Source organism: Lissotriton helveticus, chromosome 9 (genome assembly GCF_964261635.1).
Source record: "Lissotriton helveticus chromosome 9, aLisHel1.1, whole genome shotgun sequence".
NCBI lineage: Eukaryota > Metazoa > Chordata > Amphibia > Caudata > Salamandridae > Lissotriton > Lissotriton helveticus.
In genome coordinates this window covers 72,667,705-72,680,565 of record NC_136070.1, presented here as the reverse complement: position 1 = coordinate 72,680,565, position 12,861 = coordinate 72,667,705, and the positions used below count along the sequence as shown (strand labels likewise).

The window sequence follows — 12,861 nt, the reverse complement described above, 5'->3', positions numbered from 1 at the left end:
CTCGTAATGATGTCTTGGTGATTGTCGTTCCTGTGCCTCTCTGCTCTGACAAATTATACTACAGGTAAACTCTGAGCATCACCTTTCTGTGAACCACTTCTTGTTTGGGTCAATTGCACATTCGACTCAGCTTAAGAGGAGTACACGATTCGAGTGATTCAGAGTTCAACATTTCTCCAGAGGAGGTCACTTCCTGAAGGAGGGGGAGCAGGGGCACACTGAAAGGCCACAGAGTTTAGGCTGCTTTCCTCCCTAGTGCAGGGTGGGTCCCCACGAAGTTATATCTCTACTATCTTTATAGAGGAGCTAAACAAAAACAGTGGTTCTGTCGGGAATCACAAATACTTTTTTCACTGTACTTGATACATATCATGAATCATGTTTCAAACATCAAATGAAGGGCACAAAGAGACACACAACACTGAATTTAGTTCCAAAGGTAAGCCTTTAGTATATACCTTTTCCGAATCAATCAATAGATACCTGGCTGTCCGAAACAGAGAAACACATAGACTGTGAAGCACTTAGTGACTGGTCGTGATTGGTGATATAGTGCTGTACAAAAATAAAACAAGTGACATATATTCATACATATAAACAAAACATTTTTTCTTGAGTGTCCACTTTTGAGAACAATAGCCACAACAGGATGAAGTATTTCCTTATTTGTGTTGAGACCTTGCGTGAACGGATTGACATAAACAACGTCTATGATTCAACCGTATGTATTAGTGCAGACTCAAATGCATCTGTGTCGGGTCTTCATCAGGACTGGGGGGGTTTTGGATAGCCTGAAAACTCAAGTAAAGCGTGTTAAATGACTTCTGTTAGTCCGATTAGCAGGGATGTCAGCCAACACCCTCGTAAGGTATTCTTGAAGTGGTCAAATCTTGTCTGATTAATGGGGATGTTCTTCACCAGCCGGTGGAATGATTTAGTGTGGGTGCCGCCGTAGTGATCACTTGTGGATTGCAAAGAGAGACGTCAGCGGCCGTCTCAGTTCAGCGCCGAATTACTTTATATAGGAGAGCGTGAATTTTGTCACACATTTTAAGTCACCCAAAGTATCAATATGCCTTCTTGAGAAATGCACTTTATCCATGTAGTTCAAGACCACCTTGCCCCCAAACCTTCAAAGTATCAGAGAGCACACCAGCAGGGAGGCCACATCTGATTGTTATCAATACTGTCCACAGCTAGACGTAATTGTGTCACCATCGACAAATGGAGCCCTAGTCGAAGGGCCTCAGCCTCGATTGTCTGCTCCCCAGGATTCTTACCACTTCCCCATGAGAAGATTTTCCAGCAGTCCCTGGGTCCACGGAGACCCTCAGTGGACTCTTCCTTCACCCACGGGTCATGCACTCTCTGACACCATTCGGAATGCTCCTCCCTACCCCGCATCTGTCAGGGAGGGAGGATCTTAACCCCTGGACACTTGCAGGGGAGTTTCAATAATTTTCTTAGAAACATTTAGCAGTGGATGAAGCTTCCAGAGAGTAGTCACCGCTTAGGTTGCCTAACGCACAGCTGCCCCGATCACTGGAGATCCCAGTTACATAGCCTAAGTCAGCTCTCCGGAATCATCATTTCCCAATCATGCATCCCCTGGTACAATAAGATCAGCGGTCCACCATTTTGAAACCATCAGCACACCTGAATTGGGGACACAGAGGTGCAATATAGGCTGCGTTTCAAGTTGCTCCTCAAAACACACCTACTCTGTTCCCAACAGGCCACGCCCTCAGCCACCTGTATATAAACACTATGACCATGTACATAGTACAATAGAGCACACAACCTGAAAGCTGCTTCAGCTACATACGGAGAACACATATTGTGTCTGTTATATATATTTTGTAGGAACAGTTTTAGTTCTCGGGTTGACAACATCCCAAAACATTTATAAATACACAAGACATGCCATGCTTCAAACTACTTAAACTAAACCAACAGGACGAAGAAGCACACATCAGAAATATTTTACTAACAGGGAGTAGGTCACAAGAAACTGGCAACTGGGATCATGGACCAGGGGAAATCGGAGTCACTCAAATACCTTAACTTGGGTCAAACATCATAAATGTAACTCCCCGGTCAAAAAGGAAAAGAAATATGAGAAAATGAAACAGCTACAGAAGCTCAAACTAAAGAGTCTAAGATCCATCAAGAAAATAAACCAGGAGCGAAGAATGACTAGTTATCAAACTGATGAACTACAGAACAGGATAATCACAGTGGATCTACCTGAAGCACATGTAATGGAAAAGGTAGAGTGAGGGAGGTTAATCAGAATATTCACCTTAAAGAACAATAGCCCCTTAATACTGCATATAGAAAATTCCAATATATTAAAGTGCTCTAACAAGAGAGCATGTACTTCAAGCTTACCAGACAAGACAAATTATTTATCAGCAAAGGGACAGACTCCTCATTTTCCTCAGGTATTTCCCACATGGCAAGGGCCTATGAGAAGGCAAGCTATAGCTACCCCATGTATGGGAGCAGACGGCAATGTGTATTTTCACCAAGTTCCCCGAACGGCTCCAGAGTGAAAAAGTAGCAATGAACACGTCACTCCAATATCCAAGGGAGGCAGTTAATAGCAAACCAGGCTACACCGGAACAGATAAGGTCTCTTACATGTGGAACTGTGCCAACTCACTGGATAAAGTCAGACAGGTATACAGCTCTGAAGATAGCACAGCCATCTATCTCAAGACAGCTCAATTCAATACACAACTATCAGTTCAAGAAAAATAGCAGTTAATCCTGCTGAACAGTTTAAGAAAATATTGGCACATGTTAAGAGATTTTGATCTCATATATGAACTTTTACATATCTATTACAAAATGTATGGATGACAAACAATACAAGGTGTGCATTCATTTTGTAGTCTTTAACTAATCGTCATTTATGCTATGTGCGAGGGCATAAATGGCCGAACTGAAGTTAGGTTCAACCTAAACGAAAGACGACCGGAGAGCGTTAGGAGACTTTCAAGTCCCGGCATTTGATTTTAACTTGAAGAACGATTCTGTAGCAAGGAGGACAAACAATTTGGAGATTATTTAATCCCAGAACTCGGGTGACGGAAAATTCAGAATATTCTCTGTCCTGGCCCATCCCCTGGAAGTATTGCTAACAGGAGCATATCAACCCTACAGTAAGTCTTAGCTCCCATTAACTCCAAGATAGGTGCTGCCATTTGATCTATGACAACGCCCCCTGGACTGAAACCTTGAACAGTGTACTTACCTCGGAGCCGGATCAACATGGTCCATGCCCGGTGGAACTTTGCTAGAACTTTCGATGGACCTTTGACGATGCCCCCTGGGCAGATACCAACCTCTGTGCACGAGAAACCTTGGCCGATGCCCGGTGGAGCTGTCATATGCAGCTATAGAGGAGTCTGGCCCGGTTTTCACCCCCTCGGCTGTCACCTACCCAACCGGTCATCTGACATTGTTTTCCTCATTTCCCCGTTGTGTTTCCTTCCCTCCCCCTCCTCCTCCCTTCATGATTCATTGATTTAATTGATGTAACTATGTAACCAGTCACTCTGGGCGGATACCAAAACTGTTTGTACTTACCTCGGTGCCTGAGCAACCTTGGCCGATGCTCGGTGGAGCTGTCATATGCAGCTATAGAGGAGTCTGGTCCTGTTTTCACCCCATCAGCCGTCACCTACCCAGCCGGTCATCTGACATTGTTTTTCTTGTTTCCCCGTTGTGTTTCCTTCCCTCCCCCCTCCTCCTTCAATGAGTCTTTGATTAAACTGATGTCACCTGTAACTCGCTAATCCTCATGTAAAGCACACCGATACCTCCGGGTCTAGCCAGCGCTATATAAAACTTTTCAAATAAATAAATACATTTTACTTAAGGCTCATAGTGAGAGCCCTAAATCTGATGGGCATATCCTAGAAACATATGGGTGTCCCTTGACCTTGAGGAGCCAGGTCGCAAGAGCATTGACTGATAACACATCACCATTTCTGATTTGAAGTTGTGGGAGATACCAAGTCTTTCTTCCTGAAGAAGGTCGTCGGATTATTTTAACTCACCGAAACGTGTCGCGCTGCTGCCACAAAAGCATGAAATCAACTTTATCTTGGCCAAAAAAGAAATTGTACAAAATAGTGGCTTGACCAATGAATTTCTGTTTGATTAGTGCTACAAAATATTAATGTCTAGTATACTCTCCCATGTTCATTTGTTGGGATTTTTAATTAGGTGTCGTGGAGATGACCCGTACATTTACACAGTTTTAAGTTGGCATGGGCTTTTTAGACGTTAAAATGCCATTTTACTTTCCTGCTCTGCTTTGCACATGACACGCACTTGCGCTATTGTTTAGAGAACACTAAGTATTTTGCTTCACATGAGTATAACTTGTTTTGCTGCATTTCTAAGCTGCCTCGTTAGTTTAGTCTGTGAGTATGATCCGAGACCGTCAAGGTTATCTTAGACACTGTGGCTGTTGTTCTAACTGATCAGCGCACGTTCTAGCCATAACACATATGCAGCTGTGGCCACCTCTGATATTGGCGCGTTTAATAATGCACTGCGTAGGCATGAGCACACACACTTGGAGAGCATTCATATGCTGAGAGCTTGTGAGGAATCTGAAGTGATCCACTTCTGCTAAATACCAGAGGCGCTGCATGGGAGATCACGGCGTTAGAAATAAACATTTCAAACTTGCTCGTTTCTCCTTTTACTCCATGTTTTGCACTGGTATGAGAGTATAACGAAAGAGTGTTCTTGTTTTCCACATTGCCTGAGGTACCCTAAGTCGCATGTTCTGGGTTGTCTAATCGTTTGTTGGAGGTGGTGGCAGCACCTCGATATTTCGCTTAGCGAAGGCGAGCAGATTGCGAGGGTTCTCCTCTGCTCTCTCCCACTGAATTACCGAGTCATCTGAAAAATTTCCTTCAATTGATTTTATAAATGTTTGCAATTAGTATTGTGCCTTTTTAAAACTTTTAAATACTGTTACCTTCATAGCGCTTGTGATTTGGGCCCCCTGTGCCCCGTTCCACCGCGGCTCCCTGGTGCCGATTGTTGTGGAGGGCTTGACGGGCGCCATCTTTAGTCAGGCTCGGACCCGGCTGGACCCGAGTTAGCGGTCCAGCGGAGGGAGGGGCTGTGGTTATAAATAGAAGCGGAGTAGGTGGGTCTGAGCGTTTGTTGGAGGTGGTGGCTGCACCTCGATATTTCGCTTAGCGAAGGCGAGCAGATTGCGAGGGTTCTCCTCTGCTCTCTCCCACTGAATTACCGAGTCATCTGAAAAATTTCCTTCAATTGATTTTATAAATGTTTGCAATTAGTATTGTGCCTTTTTAAAACTTTTAAATACTGTTACCTTCATAGCGCTTGTGATTTGGGCCCCCTGTGCCCCGTTCCACCGCGGCTCCCTGGTGCCGATTGTTGTGGAGGGCTTGACGGGCGCCATCTTTAGTCAGGCTCGGACCCGGCTGGACCCGAGTTAGCGGTCCAGCGGAGGGAGGGGCTGTGGCTATAAATAAACATGCACTCTAAGACGCGCAGCGGCCACGCGCAGCGGACGCGCCGTCTGCGCGCCGAAGGAGCGCCAAAGGAGGGCCCGTCTGTGCCCGTCCGTGCCTCGGACGGGCCCAGGGCCAACACCTCTACTAACGCCCTCAGGCGCCCCTCTAACAATTCCATGCGGTACTCACGCGGGTACCTCATGATGCTGAAACGTAGCCCCTGCCCATGTAACACCCCTTGGGAAGTGGGAAACAGTGCATCTCGAGTCTGCCAGGTCTGTAACTTTTGCTTTCAGCCTATGCTCAACTATGTACACCTCCGACCCTCTGATTCTTCACTGGTTCAAGCGGGATTGATCAATGCCAGGTCATTGGTTAAACATGCCGCAGATATCTATGAGCTGCTGAGTGAAAGTCAACTAGATCTACTTTTTATAACGGAAACCTGGCTTAATGAAACCTGTGCCCCCTCTGTTGAATTGGCCATTCCACGCGGTTTCAAGATTTCTAGATCAGACCGACCCCTAGGTAGAGGTGGTGGGATTGCGGTTGTCTTTAGGGAACAGTGGACTTTCTCTTATGACTCCCAACAACATCTGCCTGAAGCCGAGATGCTCCACTTCTCCCTAAAATTCAATGCTCATTCCTCCATCGGCGGTACGTTGGGCTATCGCCCTCCTGGCCACGTGGGTAATTTTGTACAAGCCCTAGAAGAGTTAATAGTCCCTCGGATCTTACGCCATTCCCGGTATCTCCTCCTGGGGGACTTTAATATTCATGTTGACTGTCCGGACCTGCCAGAGGCAGTTCGCCTTACAGAAGCTCTCTCTATGGCCCAGTTAAGACAATGGGTGGATGCTCCAACCCATTTAGGAGGACATATCTTGGATCTGGTATGCTCAAATTTCGACATTACCATGGCTCAACCTGAGCCAGTAATCTGGTCTGACCATAAGCTTGTCAGATTTTCCTGGCCTCTTTTGACTTCTGTTGCGGCTCAACCCCAAACTGCCCACACACAGAAGATCAACTTGAATACCCTCTCTGAGGGACTTGATGCGTCTCGTCCTCTGCTCCCCCCTGATATTGAGGCTGCTGCCAGCACATTTAATTCATGGATGGAATGCGCGACTGCTACATCAACTAATAGCAGCCGGGTTTGCAGACTCCGCTCTACCCCCTCCAAACCTTGGTTTTCCCATGCCCTCCGCGACCTCAAATCAGGCTGCAAAAAACTTGAGAGGGCGTGGAGACAAGCTTATCTCCCCGAGGCGAAAAAAGATCTGCGGGCTGCACAAAAAAAGTATTATGCAGCCATTAGATCTGCCAAGCGTAGCTATTTTACAGGACGTATTAATAAAGCGAACAACAACAGTAAGGAAATCTTCACTATTGTAAAAAGCTTTACATCTCCCTGTGCTTCTCAACCTATGTTACCTGCATCAAAGGAATGGTGTGAAGAACTATCTGAGTTCTTCATTGAAAAAATTGTTAAAATCCAGGAGGACCTGCAAAAGGTTTGTAATGGCTCTACATTACCTTTAACTACTCTGCTTCCCTCAATGCCCCCACGCACTGAGCAGTTGGCTGAATTCACCCTCCAATTAAATTCTGATATCAACTCTACTATTGCTGCCTTAAAATCAGGATCTCCTTCTGACCCTTGCCCGGCTAGAGTATTTGCGGGCTTAGCAGAAACAGTGGGAAATGAGGTTACCCAGCTTATTAACCTCTCACTCCTTACGGCTACTGTCCCCGCTTGTTGGAAGCAAGCAAAATTGCTCCCATTGCTTAAAAAAAAATGGTCTAGACCCGACCACGCCGTCCAATTTTCGGCCTATATCTCTGCTCCCAGCTCTTGCAAAAATCTGTGAAAAGACCGTCTTCAAGCAGCTGGATAATGTTGTCGAATCAACAAAGGCTCTACATCCAGCTCAGTCTGGCTTTAGGGCTACTTATAGCACCGAGACGGCCTTAGTTGAAATCTCGGAGGCCATTCGGGAGTGTCTTGACGAGGGTGGCAGAGCGGCTCTGATCTTATTGGACCTCTCTGCTGCCTTCGATACGGTGCCTCACTCCCTCCTACTCGCCAGACTAGCTGATATAGGTGTTACTGGCCCTGCACTTGATTGGCTAACTTCATTCTTAGATAACCGCACACAACAAATTTGTCTGCCTCCTTTTTCCTCCACCCCTAAATTACTTTCTACAGGTGTTCCCCAGGGGTCCATCCTAAGCCCTCTACTTTTTAATGTTTATCTTACACCTTTGATTTACCTTGCTGAACAGTTGGGTGCAAAAATTATGGCATACGCCGACGACACGCAGCTTTTGTTTACCTGGCCCAGAGGTAATTTAGATACGTCGGTGGCCCAACATTGTTTGTCCTCGGTCTTCCAATGGTTAGCACGTGCCCAGCTGAAATGCAACGAGAGTAAATCAGAGATCTTGTTGTATGGCTCTTTTCCTGAGGACTTTAATGAGCGTCTCTGGCCTGCTGACCTACCCCCTCCAAAAGCCACATCTGGCCCAGTAAAAAACCTAGGAGTCTGGTTCAGTAAGAACCTTAAGTTTGAGGATCACATTAAGAAACTCACGGGGGTCGGTTTTGCTACCCTAAAAACTCTACGTAGGTTCTTCCCTCTCCTGCCGAAAGAAGCTAAAGAGACCGTTATTCGCGCCTTGATACTCTCTAGGTTGGATTACGCGAATGGTCTGTTTGGCGGACTACCAGCATACCTGATTCACCGCCTCCAGGTCATTCAGAACGCTGCTGCCAGGCTCCTATTCAATGTTCCTAGGCGTTCTAGTGCACACCCTTTGCTGTGTGCTCTCCATTGGCTTCCTGTTGCCCTCAGGATTCAGTTCAAAATCTTAGTGATGGCCTACCGAGCTATTCATCAAATTGGCCCTATCTACTTGTGGAAAAGGTTCCGCTTGTATGTCCCTAATCGCCTCCTGCGATCGGCCAACCTGTGCCAAATGTCCGTACCCAAATTCAAATACTGCAGACTTGGCGGCCAATCTATTTCGGTAAGAGCAGCAAAATCCTGGAACACCCTTCCCCTTCACCTAAAAACTGCTTCGACTCTCAATGTTTTTAAGAAAGGACTAAAAACTCACCTTTTTAATACAATAGTTTAAACTGTTTTTTTTCCTTATGTTCAGTTATTAGTCATTAGTCCTCTCCCAACTGTTCTGCCTTCAACGCGCCAGGATACTATTTTTTTAGTAATAGAGCGCGGTATAAAAGCCTTTAATAATAATAATAATAATAATCATTGGTATTTTGCTATAGGATGAAGTGCCAAGGAGACACTGATGCTAGTCTGGTTGGGGAGGTTTGGTACTACGGTGAGTTTTGGTACACCCTAATTCACTAAGGTCCTACGTCTCTGTGCACAGTTCTGTGTAGGAGCAGAATCCCTGCAACATAGGTGTATGACTCTTTGAGGTGATTCTCCACTTTGGAAGTCACACTATGTTGCAACAATTCATGTGTTTTTATCCTATGTACTTTTTAACCGAATTTCACTAAATAAAACATTTGTATATTGGCTCTTGGTGAACGGTTGATATTCTATGGTGATATTGGTATGCTTGGATGAATTGTGTATGAGTCACTAGCAGGGTATTCATATATATATATATATATATATATATATATATATATATATATATATATATATATATATATATATATACACACACACACAAAGGGAATTGTTGTTTATTTGAAGAACTGAAGTTGTACCAATGATACTCGGGGCAGGTGGAGAAGAGAAAACTGCTTCACCATCTGTGTTCTTTGGTCTTAGTTCACCCAATAAATCTCACGTCATACGCCCCCAACTACGTCCCTCTGTAGTGTCCCTTATTAACATTTGTGAAGATCTAAGCAATATACAATAGTACATTCCCAGTCCCAGACTTGGTCCCATGGTCCACATTCATTCTGGGTTTGAGCAATATTGAATGTGAGGTCACCTGCTAGATAGCGTTAAGCAAAAGCCTCTAGTCGAGCATACCAAAATCTTACAGAGGACTTAGAGGCAACTGCTGCCTAATATTTGATGGCGTTCTTGTCACTCTCAGTTGGTTGCATCTTATTCAATAGCTTATCTCCCCGTTCTGGTGTTTGTCCCTCCCTTGAACCATAGCCTCTTTAGTGTGCTCCTATACGTCAGGAGTTCCCTGATGTGGAGCTCGGGAAGAATGCAAGTCATCCAGACTTGCATTCTTCCAGAGCTCCACATCAGGGAACGAATAGTTTTCTTACCGGTCGGTATAGTTTTGCAGCTTGAAGATCTTTCTGGATTCACTATGCTGTGCATTATTCCGCGGTCTTGTGGTTGGGTCCGGAATCGTAGTCTTTTCTTTGTTTTTTTGGGGTTTTTTTGTAGCCCGGTGGGCGTCGGCGTCACACCTCTCTGAGTGTATTTCCGGTGACGTCGGCATGCTTCCTGCGGAAGCTCCCACTCTTGGGCGCCATCTTCGGATTCTTTTTTCCGTGTTTGTTCTGTTTCCGAAGTTATGGCAATGTTCCATTAAGTAATTTTCCGCTTTTAACCTTTAAGGTGTTTTGTTTTAGTATTTGTCTCTGTTTTAACCACCTTTTCTCTCTCCAGCCTCATCTTTCTGGCGGAGGTGGGTGGGTTCGCTAGTGAATCCAGAAAGATCTTGAAGCTGCAAAACTATACCGACAGGTAAGAAAACTATTCGTTTTGCAGCGTGAATCTTTCTGGATTCACTATGCTGTGCAGAGACTTTGTAGCAGTTTCTCATTTCTGTGGCGGCTGGGTGGAAGATGAGCGTTGGTTATTGAATATGTGTTGAAGCACCTTTTGTCCGACTTGTGCTTCCCTGTTCATCTGTATATCCACGCAGTAGTGCTTCGTGATCGTGTGCACCGAAGTCCATGTTGCCGCCAGGCATATGTCTTGTATGGGTGTGTTAGCCAGGAAGGCTATTGTAGCACCCTTTTTCCTAGTGGAGTGGGCACGTGTCCCCTCTGCTAGTTCTTGTCCTGCTCGCTTGTGGCAGAGCTGTATTGTTTGTGCGATCCATCGTGCAATGGTCTTTATGGTTACTGCTTTTCCCATGAAACTGTTGGCGAATGACACAAAGAACTGTTTTGTTTTCCTGTGTCCCTTCGTTCTCTCAATGTAGTGCACGACTGCCCTTCTGGCGTCCAGGGTGTGCAGAGCTCGCTCTGCGCTAGTGGCTGGTTTTTGGAAAAAACTCGGTATCTGTATAGACTGGTTCATGTGGAACTTGGACACCACCTTTGGCATGAAGTGTGGGTCAGTTCTCATCACAACCCTATCATTGTGTATTTGTATGTAGGGTTCTTGTAGAGTTAGTGCTTACTCTGCGTAAGGACTTTATTGCAACCAGGTAAGCTGTTTTCATTGTTAGCATCTCTAGGGAGGCTTTGTGAAGTGGTTCAAAAGGCTCTTTCATGAGTTCCGTTAGGACTATGTTCAAGTTCCATGCAGGTGGCAGCACCCGTTTTGGTGGTGCGATCCTCTTCGCTCCTTCCCGGAATCTTTTCACCACTTGTGATGTGAGAAACTCTTGCACGTTTCTCCTCTTGTGTAAGCGACTATCGCTGCCAAGTGAACTCTTAACGAGGATGAACTAAGGTTCCTCTCCAGCAGGTGCGTGAGGTACTTTAGCACTGTGGAGTCCTTCTTCATTTTATTGTGAAGCTTTTCTCTTCTGCACCACATTGTGAATCTTTTCCACTTCGCAACGTAGCACTTCCGAGTGCTGGGTTTTCGTGCCTCCCGAAGAACCCCCAGGGTGCTTTCTGGTAGTTTTAAATGTGCAAACTCTATGTCCTCAGGAGCCATGCCACCAGGCTCAGGCTCTCTGGTTCTGGGTGCAGTACTTCTCCGTTCTGCATGGAGAGCTGGTCTTTTTTTTTGCCGAATCTGTGGGGTGCACACTGTGTTATCTCCATGATCTGCGAGTACCATGTCTGTCTGGCCCACTGCGGTGCGACCAGTATCAGGGTCATGTTGCTCGTTCTGCATTTGCTGAGCAGTCTGTGCATCAGCGGTATCGGGGGAAAAGCGTAAGCAAATGTCCCGGACCAATCTATCCATAGGGCATTCCCCAGGGATCCCTCCTCGGGCTGTCTGGATGCGAAGTTTTGGCATTTTGCATTCTGGCGTGTAGCAAAAAGGTCCACCGAAGGTGTTCCCCATCTGTCGAACAGCCACCTTGTCTCTTGTGCATTGAGCTCCCACTCGTGGGATGCCGATGTCTGTCTGCTGAGCCAATCTGCTTGTACGTTGTCCTTCCCTGGTAGGTGTATGGCTAGCAGGTCTATCTTGAGTGGGATGGCCCATCTCCATACCTCCTGTGCTAGCTTTGAAAGCATGGCTGACTGTGTCCCACCCTGCTTGTTGATGTAGAACATTGCTGTGGTGTTGTCTGTTTGTATCAATACCTTGTGCTTGTACAACCTCGTTTGGAAAGCTTTCAATGCAAGGAAGATGGTCTTCAATTCCAGGTAATTGATGTGCTTGGTCGCATCTGCTGGTGTCCACAGTCCTCTCACTTTGAGTTCCTCCATGTGAGCGCCCCATCCCTTCAGGGATGCGTCTGTGGTGATGGTCACTGTTGGTGTTGGGGGTGTTAGAGGCTTTCCCCATGTTATGTTCTCCATGTTCCACCATGTCATTTCCTTCTGCACTGAGTGCGTTACAACCACTAGATCTTCCCAACGGCCTGTAGCTTGTGACCATTGCCCCTGTAGCCATTCTTGAATGGGTCTCATGTGGAGCCGTACATTTGGTACTAGGTGGATGCATGATGCCATCATGCCCATGATCTTGCTCGCAGTCCTCACTGTCCGAGCTTGCCCCTTCTGGTAGAGCAGAGTTTCTTTCACTAGCGCTCTCGCCCCCTTCTCGCTGGGGACCACCTTGCCCTGCAAGGTGTTGATCTGTGCTCCCAGGAAAATCTTCACTTGTTCCGGTTACATTGAGGATTTCTTCCAATGGATGGAGAACCCCAGGTTTATGAGCATGGTCGTCACTGTTTGTGCGTGCCGCTTGCATCTCTGGTATGAGTTTGCTTTTACTAGCCAGACGTCCAGGTAAGGATATACGTGTATTCCTTTCCCTCGTAGGTGTGCTGCGACCGCTGCGAGGCACTTTGTGAAGACCCTTGGTGCTGATTTTAGCCCGAAGGCTAGTGTTATGAACTGGTAGTGGTTTTCTCCGATGGTGAATCTGAGCATATGCTTGTGCTTTCTGTTCATTGGGATGTGCAGGTAGGCATCCTTGAGGTCTATTGTGACCATGAAGTCCCCGATTTGCAATTGCGGGAGCACCTC

The 12,861-nt window shown here is 46.1% G+C and overlaps 1 protein-coding gene across 3 annotated transcripts in view; it reads right to left on the bottom strand.

The window, feature by feature from the left end:
- The window catches only part of PSEN1 (presenilin 1), a 203,614-nt gene that overhangs the window by 165,212 nt on the left and 25,541 nt on the right, over positions 1-12,861 (bottom strand). Inside the window, exon 1 of one of the 3 annotated variants that reach the window (XM_078659502.1) lies at positions 2,392-2,567. The exons of the other annotated variants lie outside the window; for them this stretch is intronic. Within the exon in view, the coding sequence (XP_078515628.1) occupies positions 2,392-2,457 (66 nt within the window). The 5' untranslated portion in view covers positions 2,458-2,567. Of the gene's footprint in view, positions 1-2,391; positions 2,568-12,861 lie in introns of those variants that run through there. 3 annotated transcript variants of the gene reach the window in all.